At 38.4% G+C, this 24,521-nt stretch overlaps 1 protein-coding gene across 1 annotated transcript in view; it reads right to left on the bottom strand.

Moving 5' to 3' along the window:
• Positions 1 to 24,521, bottom strand: part of Vwa8 (von Willebrand factor A domain containing 8) — a 381,153-nt gene that overhangs the window by 32,399 nt on the left and 324,233 nt on the right. Inside the window, exons 40-42 of the mRNA XM_010637116.1 lie at positions 12,518 to 12,626; positions 8,936 to 9,092; positions 1,106 to 1,214 (exon numbers count right to left, since the gene is read on the bottom strand). Of these exons, the coding sequence (XP_010635418.1) occupies positions 1,106 to 1,214; positions 8,936 to 9,092; positions 12,518 to 12,626 (375 nt within the window). The remainder of the gene's footprint in view (positions 1 to 1,105; positions 1,215 to 8,935; positions 9,093 to 12,517; positions 12,627 to 24,521) is intronic.

The following is a 24,521-nucleotide window of genomic DNA, read 5'->3' as shown; positions in this document are numbered from 1 at the left end:
ATATATGATGTTTAAATGATATATACACAATATCTAAATTACACACACACACACACACACAGAGTCCGGTTGGTGTGCATCAAGAAATTAAGAAATAAATGATGATTAAATTATACTACTTTTCAGTCTCATCTTAGTACTAGTCCTACCTGTCATTACTTCCCCCTCTGAACTAACTATTTTAGCTCTCAGTTGGATGCTACCTTGCTCTCTAAAGCCAAGAGACCTTCTGTGAGTTTTCCAGTTCTCTCAGTACCCAGGGCAATAAGCACTTGTTCAGCAGGTGAGTACAGAACAAAACTCAGTCAATATCATGTCATTTGCATAGTTTACATAAAATCCTATACTATTTTATCCTTTATAACTGCACATAGATTTTAAAGTAAAAGGCTTAATTCTTACAATCCACAGATCCTGAAATTAAGCATTGGTGTGGTTCCTACCCCTTCCCCTTCTTCCTTGAAATAAGGCTTTGCTTTTTTTTTTTTAGACAGAATCAATTTCTTCATGACTGCTTTTAAGGAATATTTAACCTTTCCTTATTTGTGCAAATTGATAGAAGTAACAGTCTCTGCTTAGGAAATACTGAAGTGTCTTAACCCATATTTTTAGGAACAATAGCAGTATTGCTACTTCTAAGTCACCAATAGTGTGAAACTGCCAAAAACCAGGCAAAGCTGGGCCAAGGGGATGGAGGAGGAGAAAGAGCCAGACACACAGAGGGTACTGTGGGTGATCCAGAATGTTCCCCTGCTTCTTCTATGACAGCAATATGATTTGTAGGGAGAAATTCCACTTGTAAATTTCCAGTAGAGATAAGATGCTCACAGATCTTCCTCAAGGGGAATCAGGAAATCGGATATCTGCTAAGGTTAGTGGCAAAAATACTGCTTCCTGGATGGCAGGAAAGGTGTGGGCAAATATTTTTCCTTGGAGAACTTAACTAAGAAAGCCAAGGGGTGAGTCCACAGATTTAGTCAGACACTGGCGCTGATTAATTTTTTCTAATTGACTAATTAGAGGTCAGATAACTTTCTCCAACAGTTGAGGGATGGGTCCAGGTTTGGGCCCATATTATTTTCTTGTCCCATAAATGTGAGATTACCTGTAAATTATCCAGAATGATTCGGAGGGAGTGCACCTGTCGTCGAACAGCACTTGAAAACCTTTCATAGGTAGCAGCATCATATTCACTCATCTGAATCTCCTTTAGCCTGAAACAAGAGGGGTGAAAGGCAGCAGCTTGCAGTATCTCTATGTGGGTCTTACTTTCATTCCTCGACTGCAAGAACTGTGGCAAACTCCTTGGCAACTTAGAATGACTTTGGGGGAGAAAAAACATGAAGTAAGGTCTCCAGGGATGCTTCCAAGTTCAAAAGAGGCGAATGTTCAGTGCTGTGTTGTAAATGATTAACAAACTGCTCTCCATGACAAAAAGTAGGGGGAAAAGCCCTGATTTGCAGTTTATTTTTGCTCATTTCCACTGTATAAACATTTCCACTATAATCAATTTCAAGTTAACAACAGTGAGGTCACTGAAGAGTGAATTGGAAAGAAATGTGTGGAACTGGCTTTTATGAGCCAGTATGAATCACTCTATAATATGTCACTGCTATGTCTTGAAGGCATGTGATGTCAGTAGCTGATTGGTCCACGTGGAAGATTCCTAAGAGAGTTCCCATGGGTTTTTTTTGTTTTTAGAACTGAGGTCATTGGTTCACCAAGATGACCATTCAGGCTGAAATAAAGTCAGTTAATGTGTTGCTATGTATAAGGTATGATTAAAAAATACAGTGAATATTTAAATTTGCAACTTTTATGACAGTAATGACACTTTGCCATTAATTACCCTCAAGATACTTCCCTTTATTTTGAAAACACTTATCCCATTGTTTTTACCACTTTCAGAAGTAGTTTCTGCAAATCCTTTTTTCTGAGTATCTTTAGTTGTACTGTTACAGCTGTCTGGATGTCCTAAATCCATTCAAAATGTTTTCCTTTCCTGGTCATTTGGACTTTGGGGGAGAGCTATAAAACACACAGGGATAGACCTGGTAAATAAGCTGGTGAGGACACACTGTAATAGTTCCTTTCTGTTGGATTGTACTCTGCAACAGCATTCACTGGACAGTATTTTTGATCACACCTTGTAAAGACACGCATGAAAGAGAACTTCCAGAATTGCTTCAGAAAATGACAAAATTAGCCAAGTGCCGTTGGCACATGCCTGTAATCCCAGCCTTTGGGAGCAGTACCACTGCAAGTTCAAGGCCAGCCAGCAAGACCCTGTCAAAAAGCCAGGAAAAAGAAAAGGAAAGGACAAGAATGATGGGATGCATCTGAAGTGAAGGGAAGTAATGGCAATGTACTTTTTTTTTTTTTTTGGTACCAGGGATACTCAGTACCTTGCAAGCAGTGGCACCACTGAGCTAAATCCCTAGCCCAGCAATGCACTTTTGATTGCAATACATTTTAATATTTAAACATTCGTCGTGTATTCTGATCACATCTCATGTTCTACACGATAGTTTTCTAAAATTGCTGATGGCATATTTTAAATAGGATAGTGTTTTAATACTGTTATGGCTTGGAAATTCTCCCTTCCCAGCACACTGCTCCTTTTTGTCATTTTCATCACATGCTTCTACTGCAGCCCTATCAACCTGGCAGCAGTTTCCTGCACATGCCATGTGCCCACGTCTCAGTGTACCTGAAGGTGATTTCTACTCAGAGTGTCCTTTTCCTGACTCTTTCCCTACCAACTCCCACTCACCCTACAAGGCTACAATCAATTGTCACTTCTTCTAAGAAGGCTGCTCTGGACCCTGGGCCAACCTCTGTGTTCTCATTTCTTCCCTCCTCTCTTGGTTAGACCATTTCTTACCGAAGCTATCACTGCCTACCTCCTGTCTCTCTGCCTACCCAGGCTCTGTATTCTGATAGGTAAAGTTTGGGCTTTTCACCTTTACATTGCCTTACAAGGCATCTAGCAAGACTCAGGACTGTTTAAAATGGAGCATTGTAAACTAATCCTAAATGGGAAAGTTCTTTCACTGAGTGACCTCTCTTGGGTTTTATAATGTTATAGCTATAATGCACTAACTTATTCACACATTTGTATACATGTCTATAAATATAAAAGGGGCTGATGCAAGGACAGGGAAGAATGAAAGCATCTTCCAAAAGCCTAATCATAACATGATCTTCTAAACCGCTGTGTGTGTGTGTGTGTGTGTGTGTGTGTGTGTGTGTGCCTGTATGTGCACACAGGTAGGTAATGCTGGAGGTATGGGTCTTAGGTGCATAGCCAGAACTCTTATCTAAAATACTATATGTCACTTTGGGATGGAAGAGAAATCTCAAATGCTGATGGAGTATGAGTGGTTTCTAATCTTCCTCATTGGGCCCAGCACAGGGAAGAATCCATTCAGAGTGCTGGAAATTTAAGAATCCCATGTTAGGTGATGGGCAGACTGGCAATTGCTGCCTTACTCACCTGTTCTATTTCAGCTCAGATTTCTTTCTTTCTTTTTTCTTTTTTTTTTTGTACCGGGGATCGAACTTGGGTGTTTGTGCTTGCGAGGCAGGTGGCAGAACCACTGAGCTAAATCCCCGGCCCTTCAGCTCAGATTTCAAGACCCTGTTCAAAGGCCATATCCTGTGAAATCTTCCTTGCTCCCTAGGGTGAAATGTACCACTCCTTTCTCATGTGCCTTTTACAGTTACTCACCATGCAATCTGTATGCTTCATTGGTTTAACAGATAGATCCATTTCTAATCACAGTGTTTCTTGAACTTTTCCCCCCACAGAGATATGTTTTATAATGAGATCCATACACATAAATATATGTTGTGTATAATTAAACCAGAAGTTTAATGAAAAATATGTTTATTTGTGATGTGCTTGGATGTTTTCTATTCTTCGAAAAGAAAGATAACATTTTTTTTTCTTTGAATCTTCAATTCCTAGCACAATGCATAGCACACAGTGGCACTTAAAAAATGTAACTGGGTAACACTTTGAAAATACTACCGAAAGGTAAATACTGACAAGGTCACTGTAACTTTTTAATGGTTGTTTCTCAGGGTGACATGACAAGGTGCTCTTCCAAATCTTTTTTGTTTTATTTTTGCAGTACCAGGGCTAAATCCCTAGCCCCTATTTATTAACTCTCTCTTCTGTCGAACAAAAAAAGACTTTATGTAAAGGATTTGACCTCTTAAAAATACCTCATCTGTTTAGTTTTGGCAATTTCTGCAAGATCTCTATAGATTTTCATTAGGTTAAATTATAGCTCAAGAGCCAGGCGTCGTGGTGCACACCTGTAATCCCAGCACTTGGGAGGCTGAGGCAGGAGGATCACTGTGAGTTCGAGACCAGCCTGGGCTACACAGTGAGTTCCAGGTGAGTCTCAACTACACAGTGAGACCCTGTCTCCAAAAACCAAAAAAATAAAAAAAGTTATATCTAAAGAATCCTAGCTGACAGAAGCTGGGCACAATGACAATGGCAGGATATGGAACCTACTCACATCATGTATAGGAAATCTGTGCATTCTTCCAGAAAGGAAAGAGAATAGTACTGATTGGAAAAAATACAGACATAGCTTGACCTTGTTGAGGGTGAGATTATATGGGAGAGAGAACAGAGAAGGGAATACACACACATGCATACAAACACTCAGAAGCACACATGTAGATATATATGATGTGTGATTAATATGGTAAATGTTTAAAAATTTTTATTATGGTAAAAGACACATTGCCGTTAATCACCCTCAAAATAGTCCCTTCACTTTAAATATGCTTGTCTTACCATTCTTGTGACTGTCTCAAACAGTTCTGGAAGTTCTCTTTCATGAGTGTCTTTAGTTGTGCTGTCATGGATGCCTTGATATCCTGAACTGACTTAAAACTTTTATCTTTCAGGATCATTTTGACTTTGAGGAAGAGCAAGAAGTCATACAGTGCCAGATCTGTGAATATGGTGGATGAGGACACATCACTATATTTTTACGAATATTAGATGCCATTTAGCAGCACCATTCACTGTATTTTTCATCACATCTTATAAAGACACCCATAAAACAGAACTCCTAGAGTTACTTCAGAAGGGGGCAAGAATGATGGGATAAGTATGTTGCAAACAGGAAGAACAGTCTGAGGGGGATTAATGGCAATGTGTCTTTCACTGTAACGAAATCTAAAATTTTAAACATTCATCATATATTTTGATCACCCTCCTCACTCAAATTCATATTTGCACACACCTATACACACACACACATATACATATACACACATATACTGTGTACGCATTCACATACACACAGCAGTTGATAAGTCACCTTGAGCAGAATGGTCTTTGCAGAGAGATCAGAACTTGCTCTAGTTATATATACAACAGCTACTTTTTTGCTGCAATCATGTTGCATCCCTGAACACATCACATGCTGTTTTAATTATACAGAAATCTGGAAATCATATTCAGATTGTGTCAGCTTTCAGAAAGATCACCTACATGGTGTTCAAAGTGGATAACAAATTCTGAAAGATGAAGACTAAAGCAGAGGAATGGAGAAATTTTAGCTTCTGGATTCAACAAGCTTCCCATTGTTAATATTCTCAAGCCCACAAAGCTAGCTGAAAACATTTCTTTCTGCTTTGTTTTTTTTATACCTCTGATCAACACCACAGGGCACAGCTGCTTCACATCCTATTAATCTATGTGGAAGAACTGCACTTTGTTGGCACAGTGTATTTTCAAAGGGTATATTTATTGTTATGTAAGAGTCTGGGAATTTTAGTTCTCATTTTACTTTGTCTTATAGGTTAGACTTAAAAACTATAATTCTGAATTTGTTTGAGGAAAACATACATAAAATGAGATTCATTGTGTGAGGCTGATTAGTTTTGCAAATGGTAGCGGATGCAGTTTGCGTGGCTATACACCCTAAACGTTTTTCTAAGTGTATATAAGAACCTTACTATTTCATTCACTTTTTGTTGGTATAAGGTTTCTGTGACATTTTATGCATGATTGATGTTTGTTTCCCTCTGTTAGTCTGCCTGAACTGATCAATTCTTGTTACATAGCAACGTATATCTGGCTTAAAAGCAGATGCAATGGATGCTAACTACATGCTATGCTGATGATTTGAAGAACCCATTAGTACCTTGAGGTTCTTTAGGGTAGCAGGCTACATGTTCTTTCTGATGGCTAGGACCAGTCAATAAAATATTAAAAGGTGATACTGTTATGGTCAACCTTCCATACCCCTGGACTTTGGCTCTGCATATTCAATCAATTTAGATCAAAATATTTGAAAATAGAATTGCATCTGTATCGAACACATACAGATCATTTTCTTGTCACTCACTAAACAATAAAGTTTACAAAGCATTTACACTGTGTTAGGTATTAGAAGTAATTTAGAGATGAGGGGCTCATGGGAGGACTGGGGTTATAACTGAGTTGTAGAGCATTTGCCTAGTACACACACCCCAGGTGTGACTTCCAGCACTAAAATAAAAACAAAACCAAGAAACAAAAAGAGTACAGGGGAGGATATGCATAGGTCACATGTGAGTACTAAGCCTTTTTACATAAAGCATTTGCGCATGTGCACATTTTGGTATACTTGGGGGCAGAGTTCCAATTTCCCATGGGTACCTAGGGACAGCTGCTAAAGGGTGACACCATTAGTAGTATGTAAAAGGGTGACCACTCAAGGGTGACACGGTTATGTATATATGTCTGTGTATTATTCACCTTACAGTATTCAGCAGGCACCAGTTTCTGTCCTTGTAGAATTTATAGTCAGTGAAGAAACAACCAACTATTCACAAAAATAATAAAGAACAGGTGCACAGATAGCAGGATTTGATCTCATTCTCCTGTGCTCAGACTAGAAAATGGGGCTTTAAAACTAATTATGTGACAATAATAAAATTAACTACCTTTTAAAGGTATGATAACAATATCGTTTGCGGTTTTTTAAGTTATTCTATGGTAGAGAGATATATACTCTGACATATTTAAGATGAAATAATAGAATATCTTGGATTAGATTCAAAACAATCTGGGATGGAGAACGAGGAGTCAGATATTCCTTCTAGGAGCTTGAGGGTCAGGCCTATAGGATGAATTCTATATTTTCCTCTATTTTTGTTTTGTAGAAGGGCTATAATAAAGAGTGAGAGAAAGGGGCCAGGGATTTAGCTCAGTGAAAGGGGGCGGGGAGGCAGGGAGGGAGGGAGGGAGAGAGAAATTCCATTCAGCAATGCTAAGTGGGATACTCATCAAATGGGACAAAAGTGTAGTTTCTATGTGGAAGAAGGTGTTTCTTGGTGTTGCACTGTGCCACTGTCTTTCTCAGGATTTCTATGTGTTTTTATTTCTTTCTCTCTCTTTTCATACTCTTGCCAACTTCTTGTCTTCCAACCACCTTATTACGTTATCTTATTTTGACTGAGATTCTTTTCTGCATTATTTAATAGAGGTGTATAATTGCATGTTTTTTCCTTCTCTACATTCTCTCTTACATTATTTGTCTCTAAATTCATTTGTCTTATTAGTATAGTATGCCTCTTAACCTCTTTCCTCTGTTGGGTAATACGGTTCTTAACAAAAAGAGGCTCCTTATCCCTAGTGGCAATCAGAGAAGAGATTGCAATTTGTATCCAAGCCCCATTGCAAGCCTTCCTGCCTCTCGGTGAGTGACTTCTGTGCCAGAGAACTTTATCCATGGGTCTACTTAGGACACACTCAGAAGGGATTAAAAACTTGGGAGGACTTATGCATGGCAACAGCAACAGTTCATTAGTCATGGAGGGGAGAATAATGCATAATTTAGCTGTTTGTTTTTTTCCTACATACGTACTTTATTATTCATATAACATATCCAGCAAAGTTTTAATTCTAACAAGACTTTTCATTATAGTATAATTTTCTTCCCACTCTTTTTTTTTTTTGAGAAATTGCAACTATTTTCATTTCCAAAAGTTATCTGTTCTCATCACCTTCCTGAGAGGAAAGGAGAGGGAAGTCCCCCATCTTAAGATGAGAAGAGCAACTTTTGGCACAGAAAGGATAAATAAATCTTCTTAGGTCACCAGGAAGGCAGCAGAAAGGCTGAGGGCACCACTCCTACCACTGATGTTGAGCGTGTTATTTACCTGCTACACCTCTGAGGGTCCCAAGGCTTGCAGGCTTTCTGGAGGGTGTGGCAGGCAGGGCCTGCATATTTGTCTCTATTGTTCGGTCCTGTTTACTTGAAGGATGTGAAAGCACAGCATGTAATGTACTACCAGATGTTCTATGAGGGAGGAATTTCATAACTCAATGTACTTAAGTGAGTTTTTTTCTAACTGCACCCAGCTCCTTTCATGGAGCGCAAAAATGTAAATCTGCCTTCCAAGCTGTCACCAAGTCTTTCAGTCCAAAAGGAGATATTGCTGGTTCTTTGGTATTTTCACTTTTAGATAAACAACACATTTAGATGTCAAGTAAAGGCATCCTGTGGATTCTTCCCATTTTTAAGATGGGGCAAAAGTGACCCAGAACAGCTACGGGAATATCTGAGGCTCACGGGCCTGGATTTCAAGGCTTTCCTATCCCGCTCATCTCACTGCTTACCTCTCCTTAGCTCTTTTATCCTGAGCAAGGAAGCTGGCTGTCTCTGCCACCGTCATTACCACTGTCACTCCCTGATGCTTCCTGCCCACTCACTTTTCCTTTATGTTTTAGCTCTTCTCTTCTCATTTCCAAGTCCTGGCTGGGCATGGGCTCACTGACCTTGCCCTTCCCTGTACTGCTAGAGGGCACAGCCTCTGTAACTCTAGCACTCAACAGTGTGTACACATCTGTGCATATGCACATGTGTGTGTCTGTGTACTTATGCACCAATCACCAAGATGAGAAGAGAACACCTACCTCTGCTGAAATGCTCTCTGGCCCATCTCTCTTGCGGCCCTCTTGACCTCCTCGGGAACTGCATTCTTCTCAGCATCTGAGACCTGGTAGACTGGGTGGCCTGCATCCAGCCGGTAAGGACCTCCTTTGCCCCCTAGCCCTGCGGTGTCTCTTCCCCCTGAAAGGGAAACGTGAGAATATAGATGGTAAGTCTGAACCTGACTGCAAGACAAAGTCAGGTAATTGTTTTAAAACTGTCCTTTGAGGTATTTAATTGTACTTAGCTAGAAGTTAAAAATTCAAATTATCAGGCTGGGCATAGTAGAGCATGCATGTAATCCCAGCACTTGGGAGTCTGAGGCAGGAGGAGCGCTGTGAGTTCAAGGTCAGACTGCACTACACAGTGAATTCAAGGCCAGCTTGAACTACAGAGTAAGACCCTGTCTCAACAACAACAAAAAATTCAAATTATCTTTATGAATACAAAAGTATTCTATCTAGGATGATTTTCCCTTTTCCCCCATCAATCTAAATCCTACCTATATTTCAAGGTTTGGTCCAAATTCTGACACTTTAACTGATGCTCTTCCTCAGAGAGATCAATACTCCTGTGTATTATTTGTGGTCCTATAATGTTTTTCTTTTATATATTTTTATACTACTTCCCCATATGAGTGGCTTGAATGTTACAGCTTACTAAATATTTGTTAAAGAAATGAACAATTATCTTCCATCCCATATACTACCTTATTTCCTCTTAAGATACCAAAAGATAGTTAAGCTACAGATAAAATTTCTTTTGTTTTGTAAATAATACAAGCGATCCAAAGAGAGTTTAAGTGACCAATTCACAACCCTGTATCACTGGCTTACCCAAGATTTGAAGACAATTATTACACCAGCTTTGACTTTTAGCTTTGAATACTATATAGTAGGTAAATATTACCAGCCTTAGATCAGTTTTTCAATTAAAAACAGGGAGCCGGGCATGGTGGCACATGCCTGTAATCCCAGCACTCGGGAGGCTGAGGTGGGAGGATCTCTGTGAGTTCGAGACCAGCCTGGGCTACATAGTGAATTCCAGGTCAGTCTCAACTACAATAGTGAGACCCTGTCTCAAAAACAAACAAACAAACAAACAAAAAATCAATTAAAAATATGTTTACAAGGTTATAAGTGTATGTAATGTAATATTATGTAAAGTGTCTATGTTAAAAATGAAAGTTAATGCATCATAAGAAGTGGTGGCAACACTGGATAAATACAGCCTTGTCTAAATATGCTCAAATTCAAATTATTTTGAAACACTACATTAATACATTTATTGGCTAATTTGGCCTCTGGGCTACTGATTTATTGCCTCTGCTTCACAATGATCAGAATACTAGTAACTAGCTTCATTTCTTCACTCACATAACTTGGGAACTTGAAAGAGAATCTAATATTAAAGGGGTATTATACAATATAGCATACTAGTACAGGGAAGCCAGATGGCCTGAGCTTGAATTCTGGCTCTAATTTACTAGCTGTGCCTTTGGGGAAATTACTTAAACTCTCTGCATCGCAGTCTTGCCTCATCTATAAAATGGTGATACTAATATATAACACAGGATTGTCAAGAAACTAAAATGCTTAATAATCTTGCATATAATAAGAGGTATATAAATGACTGCTGACTGCTTTTACAATTATTATTTATGTATTGTGAGTTAATTTCTATATTTGTAAAATAGAAATTTTGAAATTTTTAAACTTTGGTTAAATTATGTTATTTTTTTTTTCTTCCTTGGAGCTTTAACTGGTCTGATAAACTGAGAACTCAGCATGAAATACTGCCATTAGAAAATTATAGGTAGGCAATTTCCTTTTGAGTAATATCACATCAACAGCCTATTAGACTATTTTAATCCTTCAACTGGAAGACATCTTCTTTCATTTTTATTTAGACATAGGTAGAAGAAAATTTCTCCTTGGATGTGTGTGATTCCTGGTTCCCACTCAAGGTCAGCCTATGACAAGAGGGTAGTCACTGGGCAGGGACAACAAGCTGGCAGTGGAAAGGTGCTTTTGGGTCCTGACTCCCTCCAGGGGTTCTAATTAGGTATGAATGGAACATTAGCTAAAGCTTACAACCTCCTAGTCACCTGGATGTTATGATTTCAGTGAAGCGAGGAAAGACCCACAACAAATAGAGGCTGGTATAAATGATGGTCAGAATGAGTCCTTCAGGAAAGTGAGACTAGGGTGAAGAGGGTGTGAGGACAGAGTTCTTCATGCTATCTACTTCCTGAAGCTTTTAATTTGTACTACTTAAATGAAAATGCCTGCTGGGGGTTCAAAGACTACAAGGCATAACCTTAAAAGTAAGCCTAGATGTCTCAAACCAGTTGATCAGCTAAGATGGAAGACGGGCAAGGGCTGGGCAAAGGAGGGGCTTTGATGATGGAAAAGGAATCAAATGACTTGTTAGGCCAGAGCTAAGTCCAGTGTAGAGAATTCTGAGGGAGTAAAATGGCAGAGAGAAAAAGACAAGTTGAAGTCAAAGAGCTTTAGTCAACTGAAAAAAGAAAGGCTAGGGGAAACAAATGCAGAGTCTTCAGTCTAGACAGATACTGGAGCTAGTAGATTTATGCTGGGTAACAAGAGGAATTTCACTCTGGAGTCATCCACTTCTGTGAAGCCTCCATCTGGCCAGCTGGTTCTACAGCACATTCCATATGGATTAAAACTTCTTGGCCTGACACTTACTTCCAGATCAAAGGGCATTTCTAAAAATAGCCTTTCTTTAAAGCTGATGCTTGATGAACAAACACAGTAGGCAAGAAGTCCACAAATCTACTTGATAGCACATTGTCTCAGCACAGAAACCCATTTCCTGCTACTGTCAAGGCCAAGAGGTACAGACCATCCTAAGGGAAGGTGAAGTACAGAGCCCATGCCAGCACTCCTTATGGCTGAGATAAACTCAGACAGTGCATACAGTCTGGCCTTATTCCTGTGGCCCAGCAGATGTGTCTGCTCGGGCTGCCAGGAGGAAAAAGGAAGACGGCAGACATTGGAACAATGGTGCAGTCAGGCAGCCAAGAGGAAGGAGTGGACCATAGCCATCCGTGCAAACTGTGACCAATCTTCTTATCTCAAAATCTTACATCCTCAATATACTCACTTGTGAGATGTGGAAGACAAGCACTATTTCTTTTCAAAGTCAGTTGTTTGTGAAAGAATTTATAGATTTCTGGCACAATCCCAAAAGCACAGAACTCAAAACTAGGAATTAACATGTTAATGAATAGGTTCTTTAGGTCAGCCAGTGCTTAGTGCTTTTCAATCATAATTTCATCTAATCCTCACTGTTACCTGGTAAAGTGGTTAGCATCACCCGCTTCTACTAATGAAATAACTCTGAGGGGGTGAGAATGGTCTTAGGGTAGCCAAGTTTGTCTTGATGTTATGGAGGGGCTGAGGGCAAGAATACATCCTATTAAATAATAGCAAACGCTGAGAAGGAAAGCTAGCCTTGGAGCCCTCTTAGAGGTGATAAGCTTGCCCAATTGGCTTGGATACCTCAGGAAGCCCAACTAAGAGAATGCCCATGCTACAAACCTGTTCCACCAGCCCAAGTATTGCCACCCACATGAGGCATGTTGTCTGGGTCCTCCTTCCCATGCTTGGGGGAACTCACGTCTTCACCACTATCTCTGTTGATTGTTATCTGAAAATGAAGATTGAGACAGTTTCACTATTCTGTGACCAGACACCAGGAGCTGCATGACAGAAAGACAGTTTTTTTTTTTTTCCCTGTAAATCCTTATTTCATAACCTCAGGCCATAGGACATGATAGATGCTGTTTGTATATGTCAGAAACAATATCAGATTTAATATCCATTTATTGGGAAGGAGATAAATTATATTTTTAAGATTTTTTTTTTTAAAAGTAGATGGGCTGCACTCAGTCTCTTGTTCCCCTACATTATTCTTTATCTCCCTTTTTGCTCCTGTTCCTGCCCTAATTAGGATTTCTTCTTTCTTTTTCTTTTCTTCTCTCTTTTTCCTTCACTCAGTGGTCATTAGTTTCAAAGGAAAGTGAGTACAATTTATAACTTCCCTAATACTGTTAAGTTGTTCTATTCTTGTCTTTGTTCTTGCACTCTGTCTCTCACTCTTGTCTTCAACAGTTTTCTAGAGTTTGCATGATCATCCTGTGTCCTCTGGCTTCACTCAAAATCTTTTCCTATTCTTTTACCTATCTATTCTTTTACCTATCTGTTCCTCTCCTCCCAATTGCTTCTAAGTCCCCATCCTGAAGGGTAAAGTTACTATATTGAAGAGTTTATTCACTATAAACATATTTTGGGCTGGTTCTCAATTCTGATTTAATTCACATGGTTTAAAGGTGACAGATTAATGACTACCAGAAATGGTCAATTTCTAAGCTGTGCTTGATGCTACTGTGTTGTGGACTGTATCAACTAGGCTAAAGGGTAGTGATTGATTTAATGAATTGTCCTTTCTGATATTATGAAAATGAGAATCTCTCTGAGTCATGAGAGACTCAAAACCTAAAGAGCAGCTATATCAGGAAGATCAAAGTACTAAACCAGGAATTAAACCAAGGACAGCCCAAAAACAAAAATAAAACTGAGAAAACACTTAAGCAAGGCACAAATACACACTTCCAGTTCACCAATGTCAAATTCTGGAGGAAACAAGGTGGAAAGTCTGACAATCAACCACCAGGACACCCTGAACTCATAGCACAGGAAGTAACAAAACAGATCAATCAGGCTCTAGAAAAATTCAAAATAGAAATAATTTCCAAGATAACTACAGAGATGGTGATCACAATGAAAGACATGATTAGATATGCTAGAATAAAAACAGGCAAAAAAAAAAAAATAGATGAGCTCAGGACCATGATAGAAGCCATGAATGCCCAGCATAGGAAAGAAATGAAATCCATGAAACAAATTCAAACAGATATCCAGGAGATTAAAAACTTTACTGAAAGCATTTGCAGCAGAATGAATGAATGTGAAGGTAGAATTTCAGATAGAGAAGATAGGATTGTGGTCAGTGACCATGAAAAGAGAGATCTCTTAAAAACAGTAAGGGGTCATGAGAAATTGATCCAACAACTTCTAGATGATGCAAAGAAGAATAACATAAGACTGATAGGAATCTATGAAGTAGCAGGAGAAAATACAAAAGAATTAAAAAATCGGTTCACAGAATTAATGACAGAAAACTTCCCAAACAGAGAGGAAGAATTTGACATACAGATAAGTGAGGCATATAGTACTCCAATTAGCCATGATAAAAAAAATCTACACTTAGACATATAATAGTCAAGATCCCAGAAACCCAATATAAGAATAAAATACTGTAAGCAGTCAGAGAAAATAAACAAATCACATGCAAAGGAAAGCTCATCAAAATCACAGCAGACTTTTCAACACAAACCCTCAGGTCAAGGAGAGCCTAGAGTGGGGTATTTCAAGCCCTAAAAGAAAACAACCTCCAACTGAAGTATTCTGCAAATCTTTCTTTTAAAATGGATGGGGAAAGAAGATACTTCTATGACAAAGAACACCTGAGAAAATTCATGAACACCAAACCAGCACTATAAGCAATTCTAAAAAATATCCTAAAAAAAGACAATGAAGGTCACAACACCATGAGGCCCAACAGACCAAACAACTACCTAGGGCAAGAAACTAAAAGGAGAGGGGGAAAAATTAAAAAGAGCTGACAACAGTACAATAACATGACAATGATAAGTCAATACATATCAGTTACAACCATCAATGTCAATGGCCTCAATTCACCAATCAAGAGAAATAGACTGGCAGAATGGATTAAGAAGCAAAATCCAACCATGTGTTGTATACAAGAAACACACCTAGTTCATAAAGAAACTCACAGACTGAAAGTGAACTGATGGAAAACAGTTCTCCATATGACAGGAGACAAGAAAAAAAGCAGGGGTAGCTATCTTATTTGCAGAAAAAGTAAATTCAGATCAAAACTGATTATGAAAGATGAAGAAGGCCACGACAGCCTTGTAAAGGAAACAATTCAAGAGGAAGAGATGACAATAATAAATATATATACATCAAATATTAATGTCCAACTATATAAAACAAATATTAAGGGACATGAAAAATCAAATAAGCACTAATACATTGTAGTGGAGGACCTAAATACCCCATTATCACAAATAGACACATCATCTAGACAAAAAATCAACAATGAAATACTAGAACTGAACCATGCTTTCAAACAAATGGACTAACAGATGTCCACAATGTGTTCCAACCCACAAAATCAGAATATACATTCTTTTCAGTCCAAATGGATCATTCTCCAAAATAGACCACATTCTAGCTCAAAGAACATGCTTAAGTAAATGAAAAGGAATTAAAATTATCCCCTGTATATTATCAGACCATAGTGCAAATTAAAGCTGGAGAACAATAGCATAAGAAACCATAAGAACTTCACAAACACATGGAAATTGAACAGCACTCTCCTGAACAATCAATGGGTCACAGAGGAAAGTAAAGAAGCAATTAGTCAGTTTTTACAAATAAATGATAATACCAATACAACATACAGGAATCTATGGGACACAATGAAAGCAGTTCTATGTGGAAAATTCATAGCAGAGAATGCCAACAGTAGGAAAACAGAATGAGCTCAAATAAACAACTTAATGATGAATCTTAAGACTCCTAGAAAAAGAAGAGCAAGAAAAACCCAAAGCTCAAACAAGGGAGGAAATTATAAAGATCAGAGCAGAAAGCAATGCAATGGAAACTAAGAGAACAATACAAAAAAAAAAAATCAATGAATCAAGTTGGTTTTTCAAAAGAATAAATAAAATCAATAAACCCTTAGCCAACTTTGTCAAAAAAAAAAAAAAAGGCTCAGAACCATGCAGTTAAGAACAAAAAAGGCGAAGTCACAACAGACCCAGGAGAAATCAAGAGTATCATTAATACCTACTTCAAGAACCTGTATTCCAATAAAATGGAAATCGCAGAAGAAATGGACAGATTTCTTGATACTTATTAATTACCAAAATTGAACAATGAAGATTAAAAAAAATTCTAAACACCCCAATTACAATGAGTGAACTTAAAAATTTACCAATGAAGAAAAGCCCAGGTCCTGATGGATTCACTGCTGAATTCTACAAGACATTTAGAGAAGAACTACTGACACCTCTCTTTAAACTTCTTCATGAAATTGAAAGGGATACAATACTTCCAAATTCATTCCTGGAAGCAAGTGTTACTTTGATTTCCCAACCAGGGAAAGACCCAACCAAAAAAGAGAACTACAGGCCAATCTCTTTAATGAACATAGATGCAAATATCCTCAATAAGATACTGGCAAATAGAATACAGAGGGCCATCAAGAAGATCATACACTCTGACCAAGTCGGATTCATCCCAGGGATGAAAGGATGGTTCAACATATGTAAATCAATATATGTAATACACCATATTAACAGTCAAGAAGAAAAACCATATGATCCTCTCAATAGATGCAGAAAAAACATTTGACAAAATTCAACATCCATTCATAATAAAAACCCTGCAGAAAATTGGAATAGATGGTCTTTAACTCAACTTGATAAAGGCTATCTATGAAAATCCAACAGCCAACATCATATTAAATGGTCAAAAACTTAAAACCTTCATGCTAAAATCAGGAACAAGGATGTCCACTATCACCACTCTTGTTCAATATAGTTCTAGAAACATTAGCCACAGCAATTAGTCATGAGAAACAAGTTAAAACAATAAAGATAGGAAAGGAAGAAGTTAAAACTGTCATTATTTGCTCTTGTGATACTCTACATAGAATACCCAAAAAACTCCACCAAAAGACTTCTAGACTTAATTGACACTTTTAGCAGAGTAGCTGGATACAAGATCAACACTAAAAAATCAATAGCCTTCTTGTACACAAATAACAGACTCACTGAGAGAGAAATTAGGGAAATAATTCTTTTCACAATAGCATCCAAAAAAATGAAATATCTAGGAATCAATCTAATGAAAGAAGCAAAAGACCTCTACATTGAAAACTACAGCACTCTGAAAAAAGAGATTCAAGGGGATATAAGAAAATGGGAAGATACCCCTGCTCCTGGGTAGGAAGAATCAACATAGTAAAAATGGCCATACTACCAAAACTGCTATACAGATTCCCTACAATTCCAATTGAAATCTCAACAGTATATTTCACAGAACTAGAAAAAAGAATCCAAAAATTTATTTGGAATCAGAAGAGACATAGAATAGCAAAAGCAATTCTAGGCAACAGAGACATGGCAGGGGGTATCACAATTCCCAATTTGAAACTGTACTACAAAGTCACTGTGATAAAAACAGCATGGTACTGTCAAGAAACAGACCAGAGGATCGCTGAAATAGATTGGAAGATACAGAAACAACTCCAGATGTACTCAGCTACTTCATCTTTGACAAAGGAGCTAACCGTTATCAGTGACGGAAACATAGCCTCTTTAATAAAGTGTGTTGGAAAAACTGGATTTCAACATGCCAAAGATTAAAACTAGACCCTTATCTTTCACCATGCACTAAACTAAAATCCAAGTGAATTAAAGATCTAAATATTAAAAATAGAAACTCCAAACTTGCTTGAAGATAAGTTATGCAGAACTCTGAACGGCATTGGCATAGGAAAAGACTTTATGAACAAATCCTCAGTAGCACAGGAACTAGCACAAACAACAACTGGGATCTCACCTTATTAAAAAGCTTCTGCACTGCAAAAGAAATGACCCACAGAGCTAAGAAACAACCTACAATGTGGGAAAAAATTTTGACCAGCTGCTTCTCAGACAAAGGACAATTATCTGGAATATATAAAGAACTAAAAAAAAAAATCAGCCCCCCAAATATAAAGACCCAATTCAAAAATAGCCATCTGAAGTGAACAGACATTTTTCAGACAAAGAAGTAAAAGCAGCAAATAAACATATGAAAAAATGTTCCACATCACTGGTCATTTGAGAGATGCAGATGAAAACAACACTGAAATTCCACCTCACCCCACAAAGAATGGCTGCTATCAAGAAACCAACCAATAACAAATGTTGGTGGGGCTGTGGGAGAAAGGAACCCTTCTTTATTGTTGTTGAGAGTGCGGACTGGTGCAACCACTGTGGAAATCAATATGGAGTTACCTCAAGAACTGGGATTAGACGTTTCATTTGACCCAGGTGTCCCTCTGCTGGATATCTTTCCAAAAGAATTAAAAGAATCACACCACACTGATATATGCGCACCCATGTTTACAGTGGCATAGTTTGTAATAGCTAAAACTTGGAAACAGCCCAGGTTCCCATCAGTTGGACAATGGACACAGAAGATGTGGTTTTTCTATAAATGGAGTACTCCCCAGCCATAAAGAATGAGAAACTAAAGTCATTCATAAAAATGGATGCATATTGAGACCATATTCTTAAGTGAAATAAATAAGACACACATATGTAAATTCAGAATAGTTTCTCTGGTGTGACAAGCTAAAAGTGTAAATAAGATCCAAATTGCATACCTGATAATATGAAATAGGAAGAAAAGAGCTAAAGGCGTAGGGAAAGTGGGAAGGTTAGGGGAAAGGAAATAAGGGGAAAAAATACGAGAAAAGGAAAAAATGGAAACAAAGTCTTTATAAAGAGGGGAGGGTGGAGGGGGTGAAGGGAGGGCAGGAGTATGGGGAAAAAATGAGAACCAAGATCTGTCACGTAAAGGTACAAGATCCCAATGATGAATGTAACTGTACTGTATATTTAAAAAGTACCAATAAACTCATTTAAAAAAATATAAGGAGCTGGGCTGGATTTCAGCTTCAGAATTCTCCTTGTGGAATATGCTGTGAGCATTTACACAGTATGAGAGTTACCAGGGGGAAAAAAAAACAACTGGGAAAATGGATTTCATCAGTGTCAGGCATTTTCCCAGTGGTTTAAAAGAATCACACTTAGCTGATCCAGCTGCATCAGTAAGTATACATTTACCCATTTCATTTTTGCAGGTGGCAGAACCACTGAGCTAAATCCCTGGCCCTACCCATTTCATTTTCAAAGAATCCTATTACTTTGAGATCTAATATTTTGAGAGCTGACGTAGAAAAATCACATGTATGTGGTTTAGTGACAGATTTATGTTCTATATATCCACATACTAAAAACTGCTTATTTATTATTTGGAGCTACTGTAATTTTATCTTGATATTTTGTAGAACTCCTAATTCATCTTTATTTTAAAGCTAGATTTATGATTCCTGCAAGTCAAACAGAATAGTAGTACATTAGCCTTTCTCTGTTAGAGCCTGCCTGTTTTCAAAGTTCTTTCATTCATTTTTCAACAACATAGAACACACACACACACACACACACACACACACACACACACACACGCAAATGCCAAAGTGAGGAATCATGTGTTGAACAGTTCCCATTAAATTGTCAACTGGTCATCATTTGTGGAATGCCCACTGCCATTCCACCCAGCACTGACATGCTGTGACTGATTCAGTGAATTCACATCCGGTGAGTAGGGTTATTACAGACCGTTAAATTAGGTAAAAATATTATATGCAGTCAGATAGAGCTGCCCCCTTGAGAGAGCCAGTGTAAGAGATGAAAACGCTACAAATGTAGCCAGAGGCACATCTGTTGGATCTGTTGGAGATCAGGCTTCAAAATAAAGATGAAATGACCAGGCCTACATACTTCCCGAAGGGACAAGATAAGTGGTAACACCTGTCTAATGTAGTCTAGGTAGACAATCAGTCACCTCAATAGGTGACCAAGACCCTTAGACCCATCACCATCCTGAAAAGTTCTTTGTTCTTTCCATGTGCACTTGTTATGTGACTTCCTCCCCCATTGGATCACTATTATCTAAACAACTATACTTGTAACCTTATTGGTTGATCATAGCTTTAACTTACATTGTATCCACATGGTTATGCTTTATAAAACTTCTCTTGAAAAAAAAACAAACTTTCCCTGAAAAGTGGGGTCCTCAGCCACCTGTTCAGGACCCCTTTTGCCTGTCAGGAGCTAAAATTTCTCTTCTCAATAAATATTTTCTGGGGCCAGGGATTTGGCTCAGTGGTTCCGGTGTCTGCCTTGCAAGTATAAGGACCCGAGTTCGATCTCCGGTACCAAAAAAAAATTTTTTTTCTACTTTAAACCTCCGTTGTTTCTAGAATTCATTTTTCAATTTTACAGAGTGTGAACTCTGTGACATCGAACAGGTTGGGAGTTATAATTTTTCCCCTATACCATTTGGAGGTCTGATATCATTCCTAAATTATGTTGGAGGTACCACTGAGATAACTGGAAGGAGGTAAGAGTTTGCTTTTGTTTTACAGATTCTGGATTATAACTCATTTAAGTAATCAAAAAAATTATCATCCTTGTTTGTCAATTGCTTATGACTTGAATTTTACACATTGTATTGTACTTTTTTATACATTTTTAAAAAAATGATGGTAAATTTAAGTTGAGAACATGGGAAGATTATGATGTCCCATCAAAGAATGAGACATTTTACCTTTGCAGGCAAAGTCTTATATTCTTATTTTACATATGCTTCATTTAGACTTGCTTGACCTGTTTTTTGCTTTGACTGTTGTGATTTGTTGTCTTAGCTCTAAGAAAAATTAATGTTAGTGTATCCCCTAATGGACTTTGACGTTAACTAAAATATGAATTTATGAAATGCTGTAAAATGGGTCTTTTTATAAAATCTTATTTACATTTAGGAAATATACATGTCTATTAATAAATCATAGGACCCCCAACTGCCAGTTAAAAGACAGCAGGTTGGCAGCTGTTCTTAAGACTTGGGGGACAGGTTTCACTGGGACAGACTGGCCCCAATCCCTCTCTATACTCTAGAGGGAATACCACGCTTGTTCTTTCTGGTGTGATCTTCCTCTGGTGAAGTGGCAGTCTTAGTTCTTCAGATTCCCCATTCTTGCCTTTCCAGACTGATAGTGATGAATCAGGGGTAAGTCATCTCAATAGCTCACCATGAACATGAGAAGAAAATACTTCCTCTTTCTGATATCATTTCTGACCTTTTCCTGTTACTTTGTACTTCCCTTTTTTGAAAGCATTTAAGATTAGAGAAAAAGGAATCCTAAACTGTAGCAACCTTTCTTTCCTTTCCAGGAACTAAAAGCCTTTAAGTTGAGACTATAGAAAATAATTATTTGTTAGTGCCAAAGACAGGTAAATCATTAGACAAAGACAGCTCAGGCTTTCATCTGTCCCTAAAGGATGCTAAAACAAACTGTGGTCACTCTGCCAGCTACTTAAACACTACTAGAGCAAGATGACACATTTAAAGCAGAGAACAAGTTTCCCCAGCACCCTTTGACCAATCCCCATTGAAGCCAATGGAATGTTGACCAGACAGCCAGCTGGATTCTTGCATGGAACCAGTGAAAGCTGAGAGGATAACTGAGGTATCATGGCCAGGGTGACTCTCTGGTGATACCCAAAGGTCCCTCAGTGGAAGCTGGGTCCCAACAGCCCACATGGGTAATGAGCAGAAATCTCCACTTATCTATTATCTCTCCCTGCACTCCTCAGTGAGGTGACAGTTGACTCCTCTGTCCCAGACTGACCAGAGATGACACTGTAAGAGCCCTCTCTTATGCCTTCATTAAGAGATGCGCTACAGTTTTGGATTTCTCTCTCTCTGCTAGTAAGGTAGACAGATTAACATAGTAACTCTCTAGATACCCTGACAAATCTTTGCTAGGACAAAAGTCTAAGTTAAGACATTTCACCCTCTGCAAGGTTTTTCATTCCAAGCCATTGAGAGTCAACTTTGGAACTCTTTGGCTAGCTAAACTACCTTATCACTAAACCATCTTTCTCATCAGGAGTCAGGCTAAGCCAGCTTACAATAACTTTTCACAGAGGGAAACAGCTATCAGAGAAGTAATGTACACCTGTGCTTTACATATTGTATGAGTTAAAAAGTTTTTTAGTCTTTCTCTTTCATGTACATGTAGAAAACTGATAAATGTGCCTTGACCAACATGTAATTTGTGATTGCTGGATGATGGGCCTAAGTTTTAACCTGTGAGTTTCTTGAGTGTGTTACAAATACAGAGGCATAAAACTTTTAGAGTGGACTTTAAATAAAACTTAGCCTTGTCTTGCTGCTAAGGAAAACTGCCTAGGTGATTAAGTAGATAATTCAGGCATATTAGAGACTTCTTTGCCCCAGGGCACAGGGCAGGATTTCTCTAAATCACCTGGCTCTATCTATAGAGGTGATCTCTTTTACAGGCTGGGAAGTGCTCTCACTGCTCCAATTTGCCCTTTGACTTGTTTTCCTCACACTCTTTAAAAAAATTAGAAAGCAGTGTTTTAAGTCTCTTGATTATTGGTTTAATTTAATGTCTATGTGTCCTTTTCTCAAGGTGACCTCAAACAGATCAAACAAGATCTGGGAAAGTTTTCAGACAACTCTAATAAGTACACTGAGATCTTTTGGTGACTTACTCAGACCTATGAACTAGACTGAAAAGATGTAACATTACTCTTAAATAAAACATTGACTTCTAGCAAGAGACAAGCAGCATTACAAGTGGCTATTACATTTGAGAATGAGTATTATATTAAATTTAGAAGGTAAAAATCCAGGCAACCAGGGGAATAGCTGATTGCCACTGGGGCCTAAGCAGTCCCTATACAAAACCTATACTAGGCTGCCAACCAGATGGGAGATTGGAATAGGAGACATTTTCAGACTTGTATTCTTAAAGGTTTAAGAAGAACAAGAACTAAGCCCTTCTTTTCTTTTACATTGTCAACTATTCATCAGGAAAAAGATGAGAACCTCTCTGCATTCTTAGACTATTTATGAGAGAGAGGCATTGATGAAACATACATCCCCAGCTCCTGATTCAACAAAAGGACAGATTCTTCTTCTTCTTCTTTGCGCTTGCACTGAGCTAAATCCCTGGCCCTATGACAGATTATTCTTAAGGACAAGTTTATTACCCAATCAGGCCCAGATATTAGTAAAAAGCTATAAAAGATGGCTTTTGTTCCAGATAGCTCACTTGATACTTTAGTGAAAATTGCCTCCTCAGTATTTTATAATGAGACCAGAAGGAGGCCAATGGAAAAAACAGAGGTAAGAGAAAATGCCTGCCTTTGTGGCAGACTGAAAAGAAAGAGACTTAAGTCTGATTCTTAGGATTCCAAGAAGAGCTCTAAAACTAAACTCACATGCTACAACTTAAGAGAGATTGCCATAGAGTCCCCCTAAATCTGATTGCAAAGGTGACCCCTGGAAGTCAGACTGCCTCCTGAAGCAAAGGCCCAGGCATTAGGCCCACCTTACCAGCTGGTCTAGCAAGACTGAAGGGCCCCAGGGCACTCTCTGCCTTCTCCTTCTGGCTTGACCGTCATCTCCACAGAGGACCTCTGGGAAATCATGACCATAAAGGAAAAAGCAACCAGCCTATTTGCAGGACACTAGTGTGTGTCTCTTGGTCCTTCTTTTCAACCTTGGCCTGCCTTCCAGTTGTCATAATTAAATAAAAGGAGCCACTGAAGAGGAGTTAACTCACTATTTCTCTGTAACTTCTCACTCATTCCTTTTTATTTATGCCTGAAAGTACAGTTCCCTTCCTGGGGAGAGATTTTTAACATCTTGTATAAATATTATAATATACATGCACTCTGGTCAGTTATGCTGCCTCCCTTCATGGAGACAGAAATAAACTGTAAACTATGGGGACTAAAGGTAGAATAGATCGAGTAATATGAGCTGCCCGGTACGAATACATCTAAAAGATTCTATTTTTACTCACCAGAGACAGTACCCTCTAAAGACTAAAGTTTAAAAAAAAAAAAAATGACTGCTTATAATTGACAACTTCAGGGAACAAGGTTTACTTCAAGTCTGTAATATCCTGTGCAACACTCCAATATTAGGAATTAGAAAACCCAATGGGGAGTGGAGGTTGGTACAGGACCGTAGATTGGTGAATGAAGCAGTAACCTGGTGTTACCTAACCCATACCCTCTCTCGGATCCTGAAGATGCCAGCCGGTTTTCAGCATTCTTCTGTATTCCTTTACATACAGATTCCCAGTTTCTTTTTGCCTTTGAAAATCCTTATGACCAGGGCCTCTCAACTGACTTAGACTGCTTCCTCAAGGGTTCAGAGACAGTCCTGTCTTTTTGGGCAAGTGCTTTCCCACGACTTGGCATGTTTTAAATTTTCCTAAGTCAAATGTCTTCCAATATGTAGATGATATATTGTTATGTGCCCCCTCAGAAGAGCTCTCTAGCCAAGGCACCCATGCCTTGTTAAATTTTTTAGCAGACAGAGGTTATCAGGTCTCTAGGTCTAAGGCATGACTTTGTAGCCTTCAAGTAAAATACTTGGGCCTTATCATATCTAAGGGACATGAAGGCTGGGAGAGGAGAGAATCAAACCAATACTTTCCTTCTGGCAGCCCAAGACCCTAAAACAGCTAAGGAGATTCCTAGGAATACAGGCTTTTGTCATCTTTGGATAGCAA

Source organism: Fukomys damarensis, unplaced genomic scaffold, assembly GCF_012274545.1.
Source record: "Fukomys damarensis isolate Sample0158 unplaced genomic scaffold, DMR_v1.0_HiC HiC_scaffold_38, whole genome shotgun sequence".
NCBI lineage: Eukaryota > Metazoa > Chordata > Mammalia > Rodentia > Bathyergidae > Fukomys > Fukomys damarensis.
Note: the sequence above shows the minus strand (reverse complement) of the source record. Positions and strands in the feature narration are given on the sequence as shown.